The sequence below is a fragment of the Dasypus novemcinctus genome, chromosome 2 (assembly GCF_030445035.2).
Source record: "Dasypus novemcinctus isolate mDasNov1 chromosome 2, mDasNov1.1.hap2, whole genome shotgun sequence".
Lineage (NCBI taxonomy): Eukaryota > Metazoa > Chordata > Mammalia > Cingulata > Dasypodidae > Dasypus > Dasypus novemcinctus.
Window position 1 is genome coordinate 147,724,672 of NC_080674.1, and position 22,186 is coordinate 147,746,857.

At 53.1% G+C, this 22,186-nt stretch overlaps 1 protein-coding gene across 3 annotated transcripts in view; it reads left to right on the forward strand.

Annotated features, from left to right (window-relative positions):
• Nucleotides 1-22,186, forward strand: part of PSD2 (pleckstrin and Sec7 domain containing 2) — a 47,178-nt gene that overhangs the window by 12,302 nt on the left and 12,690 nt on the right. For all 3 annotated transcript variants that reach the window (XM_058279699.2, XM_058279716.1, XM_058279706.2), the window contains exons 2-7: nucleotides 1,280-1,719; nucleotides 4,603-5,070; nucleotides 5,495-5,689; nucleotides 9,745-9,825; nucleotides 13,292-13,404; nucleotides 14,072-14,130. In XM_058279699.2, coding sequence (XP_058135682.1) covers nucleotides 1,328-1,719; nucleotides 4,603-5,070; nucleotides 5,495-5,689; nucleotides 9,745-9,825; nucleotides 13,292-13,404; nucleotides 14,072-14,130 — 1,308 coding nt within the window. In that variant the 5' untranslated portion in view covers nucleotides 1,280-1,327. The remainder of the gene's footprint in view (nucleotides 1-1,279; nucleotides 1,720-4,602; nucleotides 5,071-5,494; nucleotides 5,690-9,744; nucleotides 9,826-13,291; nucleotides 13,405-14,071; nucleotides 14,131-22,186) is intronic.

The following is a 22,186-nucleotide window of genomic DNA, read 5'->3' on the forward strand; positions in this document are numbered from 1 at the left end:
GGCAGAGGAGGCAGGGGATGCTGGGAGCAGCCAAAGAGGGGAGAATGGAAGTGGCCCAGCCAGAGCTGGGAGAAACGCCCCGGATGCCTGCGACTCTGCAGCTCTCCGGTGTGCTGGGGAAGCTGGTCTGTCCCCGCTGGCAGAGGTCACTTGAGGGGGGGAGTTTAGCCTGGGTGGGGCCAGGGCAGAGGGGGGTGAGGGGAGAGTGGCCTCCCCTGCCCGCCGCACGGTCTGTGTCATCTGCCCTCTCCATCTGGGACTGGGCTGGGCAGAAAGCCTCTGGGAAGTGCGGCTGGTCCTGCTCCATTTTAAATGGGGGCAGGGGTGGAGAAGGCCGGTAAAATAGGTCTCCTCATTTTACAGAGAAACAGGTGCAGAGAGGGGCGGAGGGGAGGGGCGGGGCGGGGCTGGCCGGGAGTAGGACTGGCTCGACCTGCCCGGGACCCTGCGGTGAGCCGGTCGGAGCGAGCCTGACTCCCTTTCCAGTGCTCTGCCCAGAATGTCCCGCACAGCCCCCCTTGAGTCCCCATGTGGGGCGCGCCCGGGTGGGGGTCCGGGCGTGCAGAGGCACCCCGGCCCCTCCTTCCTCCTCGCACAGCCAGGGCGTGGTGACGGTGGGTGGGGGACGACAAGGCGGCCTCTCCTCTCCCGGGCTCCCGCCCGGCGCTGCACCCGCCCAGCACCCTGGACAGCGCCGCGCGCGGGGTCTCCTGGCGGCCGCCTCCGCCAGGCTTTGGCTTGGGGGTGGCTGCTCCTCTGATAAAGCTGCCCCTCTCTTCACGTCCATGCCTCTTCTCTACACTCCCCCGTGAAGGCAACCCCATCCAGCTCCCTCCATGAACCACGGAGATTTACTCCTCTCCTGCTCGGGGAGCCGGGCTGGAGGAACAGGGGAAGCGAGCCGGCCGTGGCTCTCAGCCTGGGGTTCATCTCCGTTACCCACAGTGGAAAAGAAGGGGGGCCTGGAGGGGACCCTGGGCACTTCCCCAGTTCGTCCCAACCCAGATCTTCCTCAGGGGACTTTGGTGAACTCTGGAGGGTGCTGCAGAGACACATAAGAGGCGACAGGGAATGGTCTGGGAGCTTGGGGGGGCCAGTGGTCGGGGTTGGCTGGGCCGTGAGGAAGGCTGGCCGGGACCAGCCTGCAGCCGACAGGGCCCCGAGGGGGTCAGCTCGGCCGCCCTCTGCCCCCGCGGCTGCCCTGGCGAGGGCTCCCCGGCTTCAGGCTGCCTGGCGCCCGCCCTGTCTGACCGGCCCTCCTCTCTCCGTCCGCCCCCAGGCCCCGCGGACCCCGCAGCAGCCAGGAGCGCGTGGAGGCAGCGCAGCCATGGAGGAGGCGACGCTCTCCCCCGCCCCGCCTGGGCACGGCGGTGCCGCTGGGGACCCCAGCCTGGACCCTGAGGCCACGGGTGCCTCTGAGGAGGTGTCTGGGATCCGGAGTGGAACAGCGGTCAGTGAAGGCGTGAGCGGCCGCCACGGCAGCCCGGGACCTGAGAGCAGGGGCGCCCTGGCGGGCCCCGAGGAGCCCACGAGGGGCCTGCACGTCGCCCTCCATGGCCTCAGCCTCGGCCCCTCCCTCACCAAAGGCCTAGCCCCAGGGCCAGACTCAAACGCTCTGGAAGCTTCAGCAGAGGCTGGGCCCTGGAGGGCCGGCGGGCTGGCCGAGGGGGGCGATGGCTCCAGTGGCCTCTGTCTGAACACGGAGGACCCTCAGTTCGGGTAAGTGGGTGTCTTGGGGCGGGGGCTCACTGCACTCAGCAGCTCCACACCTGTGTGGCCTGGGCCTAGTCACTTAGCCTCTCTGTTCCTTGATTTTCTTACATTTGAGGTGGGGATTGCACGCCCCTGCTTTGCCCAGCTTCGGGGTGAGAACAGAGCGTTCAGAGGCCAGCAGGCTTGTCGGGCCCTCCCACCCCCTAAACAGTGAACGTCGTGGACCGTTTCTATGTGAGGGGGAGGGCTACCTGCTGCCTCCATCCCAGGCTGGGCATTTAGAGTTCCAAGTCCCCTTAAAATGCTTTGATGTGAAAGGCCATCTGGTCTGTCCTTCTGCCTCTTGGAGATCAGAATCTCCTACATCCTGCAACTGGCTCCAGGCACGCTTTGTGGCTAATCCCTCTCAGCTATCCCTCACCTGAGGTTGCCATCAGGAAGTTCTACCAGGAATCTCACTTTAGGCTTACTTGCTGGAGTTCTAGCCCTGTTTCTGTTATCGTCAGCAGGACGGTGGAGAGACCTGAGTTCTTGGGGGTAGTTGGATAAGGGGAGTAGAGCTGGATAGGGAGATGTGTGGAAGACCCCAACGTGGGCTGAGAAAAGAAAGTATACACTGGTTTTGGTATACAGAGCTGCAGGCCCTGGCCTGAGTATGTGGGAGATGTGGAGTGTGTGTGTGCCCGGCCTCTGCATTGGTGTGTGCGAAGGGAGATATGAGCATGTTTGTGTGCTTGGGTCTGTGTGGTTGTGGGTGGGGCATGTTTGTGTGCCTGGCTGTGCATTTGCAGGTGTGCATTTGGGTAAGTATGTGGGTATATGGGGTACCCAGTGCTTAGGTCTCTGCGGGTAGGAACCTGAGTACATGGTGTGCTTACACCTGAGTACATGGGTGTGTATACCTGAGTACATGGTGTGTGTACACCTGAGTACATGGGTGCGTGTACACCTGAGTACATGGTGTGTGTACACCTGAGTACATGGTGTGTGTACTGTGTGTCCCGGGTGTGCTGTGGCCCCAGGTGACTTTCCATCCAGGCCCGGGGCAGACGTCTGGCTGGCAGTGGGGGTGGAGGAGGCAGGGGCCCAGGGCTTCTCGGAGCACGTTCTGTTGAGATGGTGTATTTATTTAGGATGGCTGGAGGTGGGGCAGGTGGTGGTTTGGGGATTGGGCCACTGTCAGGGCCACCCCTCAGGTCTGCTTGGGCGCACGAGGGTGGGGGGTGGGGTGACTCCGAGGCAGAGCCCTCTCTTGTTCGGGCATCCCCAGCACCCATCCCACCCTGGGTAGCTTCGGGTCTCTGTCCTGGCAGTCCCTGCAGCGACCCTTTTCTCCCTCCCTTCCCCCTGGAGGTCAGTGGAAACTCTGTCCACCCCAGCCCCCTGCCAGGCACCCAGGCGTCCTTGTGGATTTCTCTCTCCTCCCTGCTTCCCATCCCTGGCCGGGGACCGCCTACTGGGGCCGCCGGCTGGTTCCTCTGCGGGTGGGGCAGGTGGCTGTGGCCTTGGCCTCCTCTCTCTGGGCCGGTGTGTTTCTCCAGGAAGGCTCCACCTGCCCTCTTCTCTCCATGCCTCTTCTTGCTGTCTCTGCGTTTCTGTTTCTCTGTCTGCCTTGGTTGCTCTTTATCTCTGCCTCTTTCTGTTTCTTGTGTTCTTTGTATCTCTTTCTCATTTCTCTCTCTTCCTTGCATCTCTCTGCTCTCTCTCTTCTTTCTTGTCTCTATTTTTGTCTTCCTCGCTTGTCTCGGCCTCCCTCTCCCTTTCCTCCCCTGCCTCCCCTGCGTGTCTCCTGAGGTCCTGCCAGGACATCTCAGTCCACCCGTGTGATGCTGCATTCTAGAATGCTGCGGATACATCAATGAAAAAAACATCCGAAAACTCCTGCTCTCCTGGAGCGTCTGGTCTTGTGGGGGACTGACAAGAAACAATAAAAACAATGAACCCATAAATTATAAAGTATGCTGGAAGGGGATAAGTGCTATGGAAAAAAATAAAGCAGGAGACAGGGATCAGGGATTTGGGGGGCAGGTCACAATTATAAACAGGGTGGTCCAAAAGACCTCGTCAAGGAGGTGATGAGAACAGAGAGCTCTAGCCACAGAGGAATTTGAGGGAGGAGCCCGCTGGGCAGAGGGGGCAGCTGGTGTAAAAACCTGGGCGAGGGGGCGGCAGCGCAGCCCAGGGCAGGGGGCAGGGCCGCAGGCTGACAAGCAGCTCATCCCTCAGCCAGGGAGCGGTTCAGCGGGAACCACTGGGCACGAAAACGTGTGCTGGGTGCTCCTGGCCTCGAGGAGCTTTTGCTCTGGGGGGCGGGGGGTGGAGGGTGGGGAGTTGGGACCCTCTGATCAACAGGCAAACAAACAGAATGCTACATTCTGATAAGGGTGGGGGAGGAATGAAGAGAGCTGGATGGGGAATGGTGAGAGGGCACGGCGGGCTGGGGACCTGCCTCTCTCAGTGTCGCTAAGGAGGTGACATTAAGGCAACCCCGAGAGCTGGCACACAGACAGCCTAGCCCAGAGCACCCGGTGTGATACTAGCTGGAACAGGGAGATGCCTGCCCTGCCCTGGGAGTGCAGGCTGCAGCTCTCCAGGCCAGGCCTAGGGAAGCGGCCTCATGTTCATTCATTTAGACAAAGATAGGACGTCTGCTGGCCCTGAGGGCAGGGACCACGGCTGTCTTTCCACCGCAGTATCCCTAGCACCTGGCCCTGTCTCGGGCACCCAGCTCAGGCAGTACTCACTGAAAGAACAGGCAGGACACAGCCCCTGCCTCTCCCCCCCATGCCCCCCCAGGATTGGACGAGCCCCCGGATGTGGACTGCAGTCAGCAGCACCTGCAACGGGGGACACCTGGCAGGGTGGTGACTGGGCCCCTGCCTCCCACAGGCCGAGTGGCCCAGGGGAGCCAGACGTCCGGGATGGCTTCAGCGCCACCTTCGAGAGGATCGTGGAGTCGGAGCTGCTGCGGGGCACCCAGTACAGCAGCCTCGACTCCCTGGACGTGCTGAGCCTCACGGACGAGAGCGACAGCTGCATCAGCTTCGAGGCGCCCCTCACGCCCCTCATCCAGCAGCGGGCCCGCGACAGCCCTGAGCCAGCGGCCGGGTCGGGCCTTGGGGACGTGGGGTCTGAGGGGGACATGGGGGTGGCTTGTGGTGACCGGGAGCTGGGCAGCCCCCTGCGGCGCTCCATCTCCAGCAGCCGCTCAGAGAACGTCCTGAGCCGCCTGTCCCTCACGGCTGTGCCTAACGGCTTCCACGAGGATGGGCCCCAGGGCCCAGGCGGGGACGATGAGGAGGAGGAAGAGGAGGAGGAGGAGGAGGAGGACACTGACAAGCTGCTGAACTCAGTCAGGTGAGGCAGGGCCCAGGTGAGGCTGGGAGGCCCCCTGGGCAGGTGGGGAAATGGAGCCCAAAGGGCGGAGCAGGTTAGGGCAACCCAGTGTCCAAAGCCGACAGGCCCCCTCCAAGGTCATTTCGTCCATTCCTCTGTCCCCAGGCTCCCCACCCCAGGTCCTGAGGTTCCATTGTGCCCTTCCAGGTCTCCGCAGCCCAGACAGGGTCAGGGTGGGTTGGGGGCTTGTGTGACATCTAATGATCTCACCTAAGAGGCTCTTGTAAAAGTCGGCCTTGATTTCTTCTGACTCCGGTAGAGCTTCTTTCCCTGCTCTGCCCCCACTTGGGTTTTCAGAGGCCTGGGGAGATCTTCTCACCCAGCTTGGGGTCTCTGCCCTGGGCCTCTGAGCCCCTCCTCTCCACCCCCTGCCTTTCTTCGGCAGCGACCCCAGCCTGAAGGACGGCCTGTCGGACTCAGACTCCGAGCTGAGCAGCTCGGAGGGGCTGGAGCCCGGCGGCACGGACCCGCTGGCCAACGGGTGCCAGGGGGTGAGTGAAGCTGCTCGCCGGCTGGCACGCCGCCTCTACCAGCTCGAGGGTTTCCAGCGCTGTGATGTGGCCCGGCAGCTGGGCAAGAAGTGAGTGCCGCCTCCTGCACCGCCCCTGCGGGCAAGCCGGGTGGCCGCCCTCAGCCCGCAGGGTGCGTGGGTGAGGTCTGCCAGGGGTACGTGGTGCTGGGCGGGAGGTCCCTAACGGTCCCTAAGGAGGCCCCCTCCTGCCTCTGTCCTCGTTCCCGGCCTTGCCCTAAATCTGTTTCTTTTCTGGGCTGCTTGGTGAGGGCCAGCCCGCTCCGCAGGGCAGGGACGGTGGTGGTGGAGGTGGGCGTGATTGTGGGGCCACAGTGAGGACACAGCTCCTGGGGCCAGGAGCGAGGAAGGCCAGGACCTGCGGTGGGGACTGCCGGCTCCAGGAGCTTGGGAAGCGGTTCCTGGCTCTCACCAAGCCCGACTGTCTATTGGGATCAGCCCAAGTCTCCAGGGAACAAGCCCCGGCCTTGACTGGGGGCAAAGGGAATTAGCCTCAGAGACCCCCAAAGGCAGGGCCTGTGAGTCGGCGCGTCCCGAGGGCGTCCGACCACCGGCACGTCCACTCGCCTGTGACCCTTTCACCAAGTGCCTCCCACACCCGCGAGGCTTCCGAGATTTGCCGCCGCGAGCCGCCCGCACGCCCGCGAGAGGCCACCCCACCGTTGACCACAAGGGGGAGCTGACGCGGGGCTTCCGCCTGCGCGAGGCGCCGAGGGCCGCTCAGGTCCCGGGCCCCTCCTCTTCTCCCTCCTATCCCTTGCACCCACCGCAGCCCACCCCCCAGAACTGCCCCAGCCCCGAAGTCAGCACTCAGACCCCACTCCCTGCTGGGGCGCTAACACTCGGACCTGACACCCTCTTTTTAAAAAAATTAATTATTATTACTTCATTAATTTTAAAGAAACTTTAGATTACACGAATGTTACATGAAAAATATTGGGGATTCCCATATGCCCTACTCCCCCCACACTTTTCCACATTAATAACATCCTTCATTAGTTGCAATTGATGAACACATATTAGAGCATTGCCACTAAGTGTGGATTATAATTTACATTATAGTTAAAACTCTCTCCTGCACAATGTTATGAGTTATGACAAAATACATAATGACTTGTATCCGGCATTGCAATGTCATGTTCGACAGTTCCAATGTCCTGAAAGTGCCCCCATATTACACCTACTTTTCCCTCCCCCTCCCCTCAGAACCTCTGGTTGCAACTGCCTCCACCTGAATGATAAACGTTCTTCCACTACTAGATTAACAGTAAATCTATAGTAGAGTAACAGTAAGTCTACTGTAGTCCATCGTTCATTCCCCAATCCTGAATATTCTGGCATGGTGATGCCCACTCCGCCTCTAATTGACAGGGGGCTTAGATCCCATGGGGCAGATGGATGGGACTATCCTGCTTGCAGTTGCAGACTCTCTCTGTTCCTTGGGATGGTTGTTGTCCATCATCATCTCCTTGTTCGTTGTCCTGGGTGAGCAGGTATTGCAACTCTGCTGAGATTCAGTGCTCACCTGGCACATGGACAGCCCAAAGATTTAAGTCTCTTGAACGTAAACCTATCAACTCTAGCACTAACTACAGGTTCATGTAGAAGGGGCAGAAGAGCCATGTGAAGGGGAACCACAACTGAGTCCAACTCGGTCACACAGGGGAGCATAAACTCCAAAGTAGAGCCCACTGGCAGGGCACCAGACTCCTGAGCCGTCTGCCCTGACTACAGTGTCTGGATGTCTCCAGAGCCCGCAGGAGCCCAGCTCTTTGGGGGTAGTATCCACTTTGGCTGTCAATGAGATCCTGCTGAGACGTGCATAATCATAACCTCTGGAATGACCTCCTGACTCACTTTGAAGTCTCTTTACCCTTTCCGCCTTTTGGTCAAGGTCTTTTTCCAGTTGCTTTGGTTGGTGGTGCTTGGTGGTACCCTCGGTGCCAGGGAGGCTCATCCTGGGGACCGACACCCTCTTAGGAGCCCTCCTTGGGGCTTATGCCTCCCTCTCCTCCAGCCCTTGATTGTGCTTAAGTCTGTCCCAGCTTAAAAATAAAAATCCTTCCTCAACTCTACTTCCTCCTCCAGCCGCCAGTCAAAATCCTTGCTTTCTGCCAGGGGTGTCTCCACCGCCTCCCCTTCTCCTCACCCAGCCCCTCCACTCAGGCTTGTTCCCCCCGCTCCTACCTGCTTCAAAACTTCTCTTGCCAGGGTCACTATTGGCTTAGCTTATTAAGCCTTCAAATCCTGGCCTTACCTTACCCACCCTTTAGCAGCATTGACATGACCCGCCACACCTTTCTTTTTCTTTAGTTGAATGTCTAATTGCGAAAAATTCAAACACACAGCAAGAGCAGAGAAAAATATATGAACCCTCAGTGTACCCGTCATCCAGCTTCAAAGTTAGCAGCATTTTTTGATTCTTTCATCTCTTAACTCCACAGCTTAAAAAAAATTTTTTTTCTGGACTAAGTTAAAGCATATTTCAGACACTCTACTATTTGATCCGTAAGTAATTCAGTATGTATCTCTAACTGATAAGATTTTTTTACATAATCATAATTCCGTTATAATTTTTAACAAAAATGCCTTAATATTTTCAATATTCAGTTTGCTTCACTTTCTCCGATTGTCTCAAAAGTGTGTTTCTGCCGTTGCTTCAGATCAGGACCCTAACAAGATCTACATGTTGCATATGGCCTGTCTGTCTCTTTTGAAAAAGTTTTACTTTTATTTATTTTTCTAATGAAAGCAGTTTTATTTACACACCATAAATTCTCTTTTAACTATTTAGTAGCAATGGCCCCCTCTCCCTTTTTCCCCATGTCTTATTTTGCTTTTTAATTTTAATATATTTGTAATACATATTTTTATTGAGAAGTTGTGAGCTTACAGAACAATCGTGCACAATGTGCAGAATTCCCCTCCCTTTTTTATGCCTTTTATTTGTTGAAGAAACGGAGCCATTTGTCCGTAAGCCTTTCCCATGTTTTGGACCTGGCCGCCATGCCTCCTGGTGTTATTAACACCTTCGTCTATTTCCCCTGTCTCCCGTCAAGGCAGGGGCTCGTCACCTTCCTTGTTCCACCGACCCCTTCTGAAGCCCACTCTCTCCTGTGTGTTATTTAATAACTATGTCGCACCTGCACCACCACGTCTCCACGGGAACAATGTATTTTTGAATTTCAGCTCAAGCTCTCGGACCCCTTGTTAAGGACCCCTGGGTGGGAGGGAGATCTCCGGGCTTGATTAGGTTCAGGAGGAAATTCATTTTCTTTTGTGGCAAGAATTCTTCCCTCCAGTCCTCCTGAAAGACCTTCTTCGCTGGCCCATACCTACCCCTGCGGCTGCTGTCTCTCCGGCTGCTTGCCCCACTTCCTCCCGTCAGCCCACCCTGAAGCCGGACGTTGCCCAGAGCCCAGCCTGGCCGCCTCCTCCCTGCGGGGGTCCCGCCCCTCCAGGCGTCAGGAACCTGGCAGGGTCTCACACGCGCGGGTCTTGAGCTCTGGACGACTCTCCGGGGGGCCGTGGGGACGCTGCCCCTCAATATCCCTTCCCATCCCTTCCTTCTCGCTCCAGGCAAGGGCTCCAGCCACCCAGGCTGAGGGCTCCACTCAGCAGGTAGAGAAGGCGCCAGGACTCAGATCTGACCACGCAGTGCCTAAAACCTTCAGAACCAAGTCCAGAGCCTCCCCCTGGCTCAGGCTCGTCCCTGCCCCATCTCTTGCCACCCCGTTCGTGCTCTCCAGGCTCTGGCCACAGTGTCCCTGCTGGCTGCTTCTTGGGCACATCGTGCAATTTCCTCTGCTGGGGATACTCTGGTGCTCACCCCACCCACCCCCTGTCCCTTCACCAGGCTGGTTCTTACTTTCCTGCAGGTATTGGCTGAGACATCACCTCCTCCAGGAAGCCTTCCTGGCCTCTCAACTCCAGGCTGAACTGTCAGAGCCTCAATGGCCAGCAGGAGGAGGCAGCCTAGGGGTTGGGCGGTCTGGGTGGGTGGGTCAGGGTGCCTTGGGGCCCACTCCCCATACACCACCCCTCCCCGTTCTGTCATCCTTGGGTTGTGCCTTGCCTCTAATGGGCGCTCCATGCTTTCCTGACAGCAACGAGTTCAGCAGGCTGGTGGCCGGGGAGTACCTCAGTTTCTTCGACTTCTCCGGCCTGACTCTGGACCGAGCGCTCAGGTCAGTGGGGCTGGGTGGGGGCAGTGCCCGCAGTGGTTCTGGCGGCACTCCCGGGCTCTCCCACCGGCTCTGTCCTAACCTGCTCAGCGACCTCAGGCAGGTCCCTTGACCCTTCCAGTGAGGCCGTGGGGCAGGGGTCACAGGAGCGGCCCCAGTCCAGCAACTCAGCGAGTGCCAGCTGGGTGGCAGGCGCCGAGGAGATAAAAGGTGCAAGTGTGGTCCTGACGCTTCAGGGACGCAAAGGGCTTGCCTGCGCGGAGCAGGCCCAGCGCGCCAGACTCCACCGGCCGTGGCTCGTCCTGCTCACGGCAGCCTCAATCCCCCTCTAGAGCAGGCGTTACCATGCCCGCATTTACAGGGGAAACAGGGCCAGAGAGGTGAAGAGACTTCTTACGGTTATTGAGAGAAGAGGTGGGGAAAATGGGATTTGCTTTCAGATCTTTTTGGCGTTTGGATCCAGGGACTAGGAGTCGCCTTGCCCCTCAGGAGGAGGGTGTGCATGCAGTCCAGTGTTTGGCAGCAGGGGTCACCAGGGAGGTGGGGGTGGGGTGGGGGGTGGGCCCTTTACAGTGTCCCACGTGTCTCTTTTATGTATTTTCTATTCTTTTTTTTCCCTCTGCTTCCAGTTGGAATATTTTCTAGTGATCTGCTTTCAGTTCTCTTCTGCCTAATAGACAGTTCTGTTCAACCCATTTATTGACTTTTTCTTCAGTTCTAGAATTTTGATTATAGTTTTCTAAAGATTCTAATTCTTTTGAGATGTCCCTATCTTTCTGCTTATTTTCTCCACCTTTCCCTCTATTTTCTTTTTTTCCTGTTTTCTTTTTTCAAGGTACCGGGACTGGGGATTGAACCCAGGACCTTGTATATGGGAAGCTGGCGTTCAACCGCTTGAGCCACATCCCCCCTCTCCCTCTATTGTCTTGAAGATATAATCATAGTTTTAAATTATTGTCTGCTAACTCTATCTGAATCACCTGTATCTGTTTCTGTTGTCTTTCTTTCCTCTTAGTTTTCTGTCATCTCTCCTGTCCCTTTGCATGCTTAGTAATTTTCTTGTTATGTGCTATGCGTTCTGGACAGAGTTGTAGCCGTTCTGGGTGAGGGTATGTTCCCGCAGACGGGGCTGAGCCTGTCCTTAGTGAGGCAGGTAGGAGGGGGCGTGGCCACCCTGATCCTATCAGGGCTGCACTGAAGGCTGGGGAAGCCTCAGGGGTCACCCTGAGTTGTAAGGTGAAGGTCAGGGCTTTCTACTGGGGCCTGCTGTGGGCATGGGGGCCTCTCCCCTTCGTGGGCTCTGACTATTAATCTTTGTCTCCTCTGTGTGGCAAGACTGCCAAAGAAATCCCTCCACATCTCAGGACTTCTGCTCTGCTCTTTAGCCTCCTGCCCCTCACAGCTCAAAATTAGGCAAATATCTCATGGGGTAAACGGCCGAGTGTTTCCAGCCTCTCCAGTCTCTAGATATGTCTCTTCATCTCATGAGACCACCAAACACGCTGATCGTTTCTGGGACACCCCCCCCCCCACGTCCCAGGCAGCGGCCAAGCCTGGATTCTCAGCAATACCCTGGGAGAAGGCGCAGCCCACCTGTCTTCCATTCGCTCTCTCCAGCATCTGGGCTTCTCTGGTCCTTGTCGAGTCCGCTTAAGAGAGGTGTGGTCTGGCTGCTCCAGTCGTTCTCGGTGCAGGTGGGGCCTGCTGCAGGCTGCTCTGTGATGAGCTGAGTCTTGACGTTTGCCCCGGGCTGAGCAAGATGGGTCAGGGAAGGTGTTCGTGGGGTCGGCGCGTGGTCGGGGCGTGGGTGCTATGCTGGAGGACCTTGGTGGCAGCCCAGGAGACCGAGGTGCGACTGCACGGGCGCTGGAGAGGCCCCGAAGGTGCAGGATGTAAAGCGTGTTAGGGGAGGCAGTGCTGGCAGCCTTGGAGCTAGAAGCCTGCAGGCGTCTGAAGAGGGTTAAGGGGCAAGGACAAGGCCTGAGGCAGGCAGGGGGCTGGGGGGGAAAGGGCGCGTGTGTGACCTTGCACAGGGGATGGAGGGGCGGAGAGGGACTGGGGGTGCCCCAGTGGCTGAGAGGGCGGGAGGTGGTCGGAGAGTCTCTGGGAAGCCAGAGAGATGGGTGGCCGTGCTGGGCAAGGGGCTCGGTGAAGACCCCTGGGAAGGGGAGTTCGGGAGGGGAGGAGTGAGGATGATGCCTCCTGGGTACAAGAGGCTGAAAGTCCTAGTGGATGGTGAGGCAGAGGGAGCGGGTCCAGAGCTGGGGGACAGAGAGGGGACAGGACAGGGAGGGGAGGAAAATCAATGTCAGAGAGAAGATTTAAAAAAAAAGCTTTTATTATTCAGCAGTTGAATTTTTGGGATTGCACTTCAGGAAGGCAGGCTGCAATTTTGGATGCCTTGGGAAGCCTTCCAGGGTAAGGGCGAACCAGACTGCGACTCATAGGTCCCAGGGTGCCTTGGGCCAGAAATAAAGTGAATCGTAGCGAAATTAGGAACAGACCAGCTGCATGCTTGCTGAGCCCAGGACAGACAGCCCAAAGTCGCCAGGTCTGTGACTTCGTGTCCCAGGCCCCAGGCGAAGGGCCTCTGCCGGCCCGTGTCCTGTCCCTCTGATTTGGGGCTCAACAGCCGGGTGCCCTCCCCAGGGAGGGGCGTGACCTCTGAGCAGGGCCTTGAGGCGCACACGGAGCTCATCAGCAGAGGGGAAGCGGGCACCGGCAGGGGGCAGCCGCTCGGGGCACCGGGGCACCAGGGCGTCTTTCCTGCTTGCCATGGGGGCTGGGGTGGGAGCAGGGAGGGTCGCGGGTGGAGGGACAGGAGGGAGGCCAGGGCATCAACCGGGTGCTGCGAGGCGCTTGGACGCTGCTGGGAGGTTGTGGAGTGAGTGACGGTGCTCAGCAGGGGTGAGCGCTGACATCACGCGTGTGGAGAGGGACCTCTGGGTGTCTGTGGGGGGCAGGGGAGGGGCCAGCGTGGAGGCAGCTGCAGCGACTGGGGCATACGCTGAGGGCAGAGGGGGGGGAGCACTGGGACCTGGGGGCAGCTTGGACGTGGGGGTGGGGAGCGGGAGGGAGCCAGGGTGGGCCGGGCAGGCAGTGGCCCCAGAGTGGGGACAGTGGAGAAGAGCAGCAGAGGGCAGTGAGGCCGGCCCCGGGGAGGGAGCGCGGGCACGCGCAGCCTGGAGCAGCGGCAACGCCCGCAGCCGCCTTTGCTCTTCGTGGTCCGTGCCCTGCCTGCTTCCAAAGAGCTCCCAGCCTGTGCCCTTGGGAGGCCACTCTGGGGCAAGGGTGCCTCCCTGGGCCTGGAGGGCGTGTCCAGGCTCCCAGGTGCTGGGTGCTGGGCCTTGGTCTCCTAAGGTGGGTGTGTGGGGAGAAGGGGGCTGGGTGTGGGGGGGGGCCCCATCCTAGTGGGGCTCAGACCGAGCCCGGCGCTGGGTGCCCTCGGCAGCCTGGAATCGCCTTGCAGGACCTTCCTGAAGGCCTTCCCGCTGATGGGCGAGACGCAGGAGCGCGAGCGGGTCCTCACGCACTTCTCCCGCCGGTACTGCCAGTGCAACCCCAACGACAGCACCTCGGAAGGTACGGCCCCCGCCCCCCGCCCACCAGCTGAGCTCCTGTCCACCCACCCTGTCCAGCGGCCACCTCTGTCTGCTGCCGGCTCTGATGGCCAGTCCTCTCAGGCACACGGCAGGTGCTCAATAAATGTTAGACGAGTAAGCTACGGCATGTGGAATGGGACTGCCTCCTGGACAGGAGACCCCCAAAGCCTCACCCGTTTTCTTTCCCAGCGCCTGAAATTCTCCCGTCCTAGTGCTTGGGTCCTGGGTCTCCAATTCCGGGGCCGTGCTGATTCTCGGTGGGGCAGGCCCTGGAGCTGCCTCTGTTCAGAGCCCTCTTAGGGCAGGACCTGCCCCACAGACAGACCTCAGGCCCGGGGACTGGGGGCCCAGCCGGCTGTTGGGGGAGACACAGGTTCTGGCAGGGTCCGGGGTGTCCTGGGTCCCAGAGCCGCTCGTGGGTGAGGTCCGTGGGGGTCCGGCCATGAGGGTGGGAGCCTGTGCTGGAGCAGCCCTGGCGTCAGGCCCCCCCCACCCCCCCGAGGGGGAGGGTGGCCCCAAGCGGGGGAGGCCAGTGACTCCAGGGCTGCTGCAGTGTTTGGCCTCCGGGTGGCCACCATCCGCGTGGCAGGAGGGCGGCGGGGGGCAGAGCTGGGTGCTCACTGCGGGCGCCACCGTCTCTGGTTTAGATGGGATCCACACACTCACCTGTGCCCTGATGCTGCTCAACACGGACCTGCACGGACACGTGAGTGGGGGTGGGAGGGTGTGGGCAGGAGCCCAGGGCGCCGTGGCTGCTCACGGACCCTCCCACAGCTGTCCCTGCAGCCCACCCTCGGTCAGCCCCCTTCCTGCGCCCACACCCGGAGGCCACGTTCCTTTCAGCAGACCTGGGCATTGGGCAACCTGGCCTCTAGACGCGACCCTGCCCTCAGCGTGATCCTCCTGAGACCTGCCTGTGCCCCTGCCCGCGAGCAGGGCAGGGAGCAGGCTTGAGGAATGTGGGAGGTCAGGCTTTGTAAATAAGACGTGCCCCTGCCAACACTGCTGCGGGATCACGTGCTCGTCTCCCACCCACCCGCACGCCCGAATGCAGCCCCTTTCAACACCAGGCTCCAGCAGCCCCTGCCGACCCGCTGGTGGGTTGCCCTCAGGAGACATTCTCATCTACCCCCAGCAGGCAGACGAGGGAGGTGACCGGCACGGGTGCCCCGGGCGGTGGGGGGGGGGCTGTCTGGTGTGGCCCTCGGCACACTGGGTGCCTCTCATGGCTCAATAACTCCTTCTTCTTTCCTCTGTCTGCTCCGGGGACCCCCTTGGGCTCTCTGGCCCCCCTCAGGTGGTAAGTGTAGCTGGTGGTGTGCATGCCCCTGTGTGCCAGGACCCCATCTTCCGTGTCCCCTGTCATACCATCTGGCTCCACCCATTCATTGCCCCCGCACTGCTCCCCCAGGTGTGGCCAGGGCCCCTGCTGTGCCAGGGCACTTTGGTGACTGCTGGGGACAGCAGGCCAGCATGTTTGGGAGTGGGGCTAGCCAGGAGGGCCCCAGGAGAGAAGGCGGGAGAAAGCCGGGACAGACCCGGCTCCAGAGCCTGCTCCCATCCCCACGTGTGGCCCTTGGCAAGTCACCCCGAGCCTCAGGGCCCAGCTCTGTGAAAGGGGAGTCAGGATTTTCCCAAGCGTCATGGGGGGGTGGAGGGAGGCAGTACACAAACCCCCCAAGGGGCAGTGTCCGGCATCCAGTGAGGATTCCATTATGAATATTACTATTCATTACTAATACGAAGATTAAAATGATGGAGCTGAAGGCCCAGCCTGTGGGTCCTGGGAGGATGGAGAATGGGAAGACTGAGGTCGGAAGGCAGCAGGCGGACGCGGAGACGCGCCTGGGCTCGCGGGCACGCCGGGCGCCTGGGCTGGACGGTCGAGAGCGGGTGCCCTCGCCAGGGTGTTGGAGTGAGGCAGGGAGAACCGTCAAGGAGGCGGCCCTTAAGCTGGGAGTGTGTGGGGGGGAGGTCACTCCAGGGGAGTCCACCCTGAAACAAAGACGAGCTGTTTTTCAAGAGCACCTTAACTTCTCCCGTCCTTTGGGTTGCTTGAAGAGTAGCGGTGGGAGCTGCTGGTGAGGTGGTTGGGGCCGGGTGGTGGGGGACGTGAGGTCCCGACGCAGGGCTGGGTGCTGCTCTGCAGGCGGTGGAAGGCGGGGACCTATCCATTCTCTGGTGGTGACACAGCCTCCTACGAGAACCTGAAGGGAGGACGAAGTGTAACTAAGGTTTAGTCCGGGCTTGCAAATAGTGAGGAAGGTTTTCTTGCCCGTAGGGCTTTTGCTCTGCCCCTCCCTTGCCCTGAAGGCTGACATCTGCTTTCTTTCTGTGGCCTGCCTCATCCTGCTTCTGGGGTGAACCTCAAGGGCAGGCTGGGACTCCTTTGGCAGCACAGGACTGTGGTGCCAGCCCTGGGGCAGGGGCCTGGCCTCTGCAGGGCCAGGGGCAGTGCTGAGGGCTCCCGGGCCGGACCGTGGGCAGGGCAGCACCCCCAGCCCCACCCCGCCTCCACTCTGGGCTGGACATAGGCTTGAGGAGATGGTCACCTTGTCCTGAGCGGGTGGGGCCCAGGCTCATCTCTGCTGGGAGACAGAGGCTTTGGGAAGAGGCCTGAGTGCCAAGGCCTCTGGGAGGCCCTGGGCATCCAAGTGGGGATGGGGGAGAGGAGGAGCTGGGAGCGCAGACGTCCTCTATCATCTTTCTCTTTTGGGCCTTGGAATGATCTGGGCATGTGTCTTTTCTCCCCCGCCCTGGGTTCCTGCCTTTTCTTCTTACTATTTTAAATATATTTAAAATTTGAAAGCTTACCAGGTAAAATTCCAGTTATTTGCAATTTGTTCAGTCTTGTTTTTTGGCCCAGTGTAAGATCAATTAGTAAATGTTTCATGTGGACTTGAGGAGACTGTGAGTTCTGTGGTTATTGGGTATAATGTTCCTTATGTGTCAGTAAGGTCAAGTCTTAATTGTGCTGTGAAAGTCTTGTATATTCTTACCATTTCTTTAGTAGAATACACATGACATAAAAGTTACCGTTTTTATCATTTTAAAGTATACAGTTCAGTGGCATTAAGTACATTCACCATGTTGGGTGACCAGCATCAGTGTCTAATTCCAGAACCTTTTCATGACCCCAGAAAAAAGCCCATAAGCAGTCACTCCTGTCCGCGCCCTCCCTCAGGCCTGCTAACCTCTAATCTGTGTGCTGTCTTTATGGACTTGCCTAGTCTACGTATTTATACAAATGGAATCAAACAATATGTGGCCTTTTGTGACTGGCTTCTTTTACTGAGCATCAAGTTTTCAAAGCTCATTCAAGTTGTAGCATGAATCACAACTTCATTGCTTTTTTTGGCTGAAAAATATTCCGTGCTATGTAAATTCCATACATTTTTTTATCCATTCATCAGCGGATAGATGTTGGGTCATTTCCACCTTTTGAATATCATGTGTAGTGCTGCTATGAACATTCATGTACAAGTTTTTCTTTGAATACCTATTTTCAAGTCTTTTATATATGCCTAGCAGTGGAATTGCTGGGTCATATGGTAATTCTATGTTTAACTTTTTGAAGAAGCCCCAAATTATTTTCCATGGTGGCTGCACTGTTGTACATTTCCACCAGCAATACATGAGAGTTCCAATTACTCCAGGTTCTCACCAACACTTATTTTCCTTTTTGTTGTTGTTCTTTTTACTATAGGCATTCTGATGCATTTAAGAAGGTATATAATTATGGTTTTGATTTGTATTTCCCTATGGACTAATGATGTTGAGCATCTTTTTATGTGCTTATTGGCCATTTGTCTATCTTCTTTGGAGACATGTCTACTTAAGTTCTTGAAGCATTTTTTTTTCCCATTGGGTTATTTGCTTTTTGTTGTTGAGTTGTTAAGAGTTCTTTATACATTCTGGATATTAAACTCTTAACAGGTACATGGTTTGAAAATATTTTCTCTCATTCCATGGGTTGCCGTTTCACTCTCTTGATCATGTCCTTTGGTGTACAAAAGTTTTTAATGCTGATGAAGTTCAAATTATCTTTTTTTTCTTTTGTTGTTTGGACTTTTGGTCTCATATCTAAGAATCCATTTCCTAATACAAGGTCATGAATATTTATCCCTAAATTTTCTTCTAAGAGTTTTATTGTTTTTGCTCTTATATATAGATCTTTGATCTACTTTGAGTTAATTTTTGTATATGGTATGAGGTAAGAACTTCATTCTTTCGCATGTGGATACCCAGTTTTCCCAGAACAATTTATCTAAAGACTATTCTTTCCTGTCTGGTGCTCTTTCTGAAAATCAATTGGCCATACATGTATTGGTTTATTTCTGGACTCGCAATCTATATATCTGCCCTTATGTTTTAGTTTTCCACAGGCTGCCAATGCAAAGTACCAGAAATGGATTAGCTTTTATACTGGGAATTTTATTTGGGGTAAAAACTTACAGTTTCTAGGCCGTGAAATGTTCAAATCAAGGCACCATCAGAGATGTTTCCTCACTGGTGATCCTGGCGAATGGCCACGTGGTGATCAGGCACACGGCAGAGCTGTCTCCTCAGCCTTGAGCTGCTCCCCCAGCCCAGCCCCTTGGGGGCATCTTTCCATGCCTCTGTGCTCGGCTGGTTCCAGACTCTGGAACTTCTCTCAGCTTCTAGGGGCTTCTCTGCCCTCCTGCTGTTTTAGGAGAACCAGGGGTCCTCTTTCTCACACAGCCCAGTCAAAATGGTAGAGCTCCCTTTTCCTGTGTGTCTCTTCCTCAGTGTCTCTGTTTATATAAGGCCCAGCAAGAGGACATGTTAGTGTCACGCCTCACTAACATAGTCCAGTCAAAAGGGCCCTGCACCAACAGGAATGGATTAGTTAAAAAACATAACCTTTTTTTTGGGATTCACCAAATTCAAACTCTCATTCCTTATGTCACTGTTTTGATTACTATAGTCTAATAGCAAGTTTTGAATTTGGAAGTAAAATATGAGTTTTTCAGTATTGTTCTTCTTATTCATGATTGTTTTGGCTATTCAGGGTCCCTTGAAATTCTATATGAATTTTAGGACCAGCTTTTCCATTTCTGCAACAAAGGCCCTTGGAATTTTGATAGGGATTGCATTGAATTGTAGATCACTATGGAGAGAATGGCCATCTTAAAATTAAGTCTTCCAATTCATGAACTATTTATCTAGACCTTTAATTTCTTTCAGCAATGTTCTATAGTTTTCATTGCATAAATTGTTTTTTAATCTCATCTTTGGATTGTTCATTGCTAGTGTACAGAAATACAAGTGATTTTTGCAGGTTGACCTTGTACCCTACAACCTCCTAAATCTGTATATTAACTCTAATAATTTTCTGTGATTCTTTAGGATTTTCTATACATAATATCACATCATTTGTGACTAGAGATAATTTTACTTCTTCCTTTCTGATTTGGATGGATTTTATTTATTTTTCTTGCCTAATTGTTCTGGCTAGAACTTCTAGTACAATGTCAAATAAAAGTGGTAAAAGTGGGCACCCTTGCCTTGTTTCTGATCTTAGGGGGAAAGCTTTCAGTCTCACCGTTGAGTAATGATGTTAGGTGTGGGTTTATCATATTCAAGATGTTTCCTTCCCCTTTCTAGTGTTTTGAATGTTTTTATCATGAAAGGGTTTGGGATTTTGTCAAATGCTTTTTCTGCATCAATTGAGATGAATGTGTGCTTTTCTCCCTTCATTTTATAAATACAGATAAATACTGATTGATTTCTTATGTTGACCTACCCTTTCATTCTTGGAATAAATCCCACTTGGGGATGTATAATCCTTTTATGCTGCTCGGTTTGGTTTGCTTATATTTTGTTGAAGAGTTCTGCCTTTGTACTCATAGGATATTGTTCTCTAGTTTTCTCTTCTTGTGATGTCTTCCCCTGGCTTTGGTATCAGAGCAACACTGGCCTTACAGAATGAGTTGGGAAGTGTTCCCTCCTATTATATTTTTTGGTAGAGTTTGAGAAGGATTGGTGTGAATTCTTCGTTAAATATTTGGTGAAATTCACCAGTGAAGCCATTTGGTCCTGGGCTTTTCTCTGTTGGGGATTTTTGATTACTGATTCAATCTCTTTACTTCCCAAAGGTCTTTTCAGATTTTCTGTTTTATTTACTTTTTCTCTCTTCCTGGAGCCACTTTTGGTAGTTTGTGTGTTTCTGGGAATTTGTTCATCTAGGTTATCTAATTAAAAAAAAATTGTTTATGATATTTTTACTGATTTTTTTTGTTTTTTGTTTTTGTCTGCTTGTTCTTCCTATTACTGAGAGAGCAGCATTAAAATCTCCAACCAAAAACAAACAGACAAACAAAAATAAATAAAAAAAAAAGAGAAAAAAAATCTAACCAAGTTTGTGAACATGCCTTTGTCTTTTTGGGTCTGTCAAATTTTGTCTTGGATAGTTTGAGGCTATGTTATTACATGTATACAAATTTAAGATGATTAAATCTGCTGGTATATTTGCTTTTATCATTATGAAAATGTCCTTCTTTATCTCTAGTAATGCTTGTTCTCTTTGTGTCTAGTTTGTCCGATATAAATTTAGCTATACTGGAGTTCCTTTGTTAATATTTGCATGCTATATCTTTCTGTCTTTTCATTTCCTAGATTTTAATACCCTTATATTTAAGGGATGTATCTTTTATTTCATATTTTAAAATCAAGTCTGGCAATCTTTGTTTTCTAATTTCAGCACTTGGTGAATTATTGATACATTTGAGTTTAAATATAGCAGGTTCCTCTTTGTTTTCGCTAATTCATTGCTCTGTTTCTCTTTCTCTCCTTTCTTGCCTATTTTTGGATTATTTAATAATTTTTTAGACTTCCACTTGTCCCCTCTATTAGCTTGTTAGTTGTGCATTCCTTTAGAATTCTTTTTGTGGTTAGCAATATGCATCCCTGACTTATTAAAGTACTTTTACCATTTGTCAGACTTTGAAAAAATGTTAAAACCCTTTAACTACATTTACTGATTTCTCAACTTACATGCTATTGGTATCATGCTTTTAAGTATTATGTTAACATGTACTTTATTTCCCCCCAAATTTTATTATTATAGCTTTCCACAATCAATACTCATTTAGATTCACCTGCCCTTTCCGTTGCTCTTCATTCCTTTCTGCTGCTTCATGCTTCCATCTGGGCAATTTTTCTTCTGTCTGAAGAACTTCCATACTTTCTTTCTTAATTTCACTTTTCATTTAATACTTCTATATATTTTAGTAAACTTTTTGTTGAAGTATGAACATACTACAGAGAAGTGTACAGCTTCATAAATTCTTACAGAGTAGCCACATTCAGTTGGAGAAACATGCCACTACCAGCCCTCCCCTGCAGTCCTTGCGCCTTCCTATTCATTTTTTCTCCCTCAAGTGCAATCACTACCCTAACTTCTAATGCCACAGATTATTGAAATGTTATTTTAATGGAATCACGTAGTAGGTACTCTTTTGTATTTGGCTTCTTTCATTCAACATTATATTTGTAAGATTCATCTTTCTTGTTGCATATAGTTGAAAAATTCTCATTGAGCATAAGAACATACTACAATTTATTTATTTATACATTTTACTATTTATAGACATTTGGATTTTTTTCCGGTTTTGGGCTAATTTTAATAATGCTGCTCTGAACATTCTTGTACTTGCCTTTTGGTGAGTGTATTCAAAAATTTCTATTCATATAAATCTGGAAGTGGAACTGCTGGGTCATAAGTTATGTTTATGTTCAGCTTTAGTGGAGTTTTCCTCAGTCAGAACAATTTGCACTCCCACTAGTAGTGAGTGAGAATTCCAGTTGTTTCACATCCTCACCAACACTTGGTATTCTTTCGCTTTTTCATTTTAGCTGTACTGTTGGTGCATAATGGCTTTGCATTGTGGATTTAATTTGCATTTTCCTGATTGACAAGATGCAGAATTTTTCTTTTTTTTCCTTCTTTTTTTGCATTTGGATAATCTTTTTTGCAGCATGCTTGTTCAAGTCTTGTCTCTGTTTTTCTATTGGATTGTCTACTTTTTTCTTATTGATTTATAAAAGTTCTTTATATGTTCTGGACAGGAGTTCTTTGTTGGATATATGTATTGCAAATCTCTTATTCTGGGGCTTGACATCTTTATTTTTGAGAAAAAGTTTTCTTTTTCTGGGTACAGAATTTTAGTAGGTTATTTTCTTTCAGCACATTGAAGATGTCTTTCTGTTTTCTTTTGGCTTCCACTGTTTCTGTTGAGAAGTCATGTGTTAGTCTTATTGTTGCTTCTTTGAAGGAAATATGTCCCCCTCCCCATCCCCTCTGGCTGCTTTTATTATTTTCTTTGTGTCTTTGCTATTATGCAGTTTTATTATGATATACTTAGGTATAGTTTTCTGTGATTTTTTTTTTTTCCTGCAGTACTTCTTGAATCTGTGACTTGGTGTCTTTCATCAATTTTGGAAAATTATTATCCAGTATCATTATATATTGCTTCTGCCTCATTCTCTTTCTCCACCTGGGATTCTAATTACAGGTATGTTAGACCTTTTCACTAAGCGCCATAGGTCTCTTGGGCTTTTTTCCTATTTTTTTCTTTAGCCTGGATATTTTCTCCTATCTGTAATGTACTAATCCTCTCTTCTGCTATGCTATGTCTAATCTGTTGTTAAGCCCATTTATTGGGTTTTAAATTTCAGTTATTATATTTTTCATTTTAGAATTTCCATTTGATTTCTCTTTTAGTAGTTTTCAGCTCTCT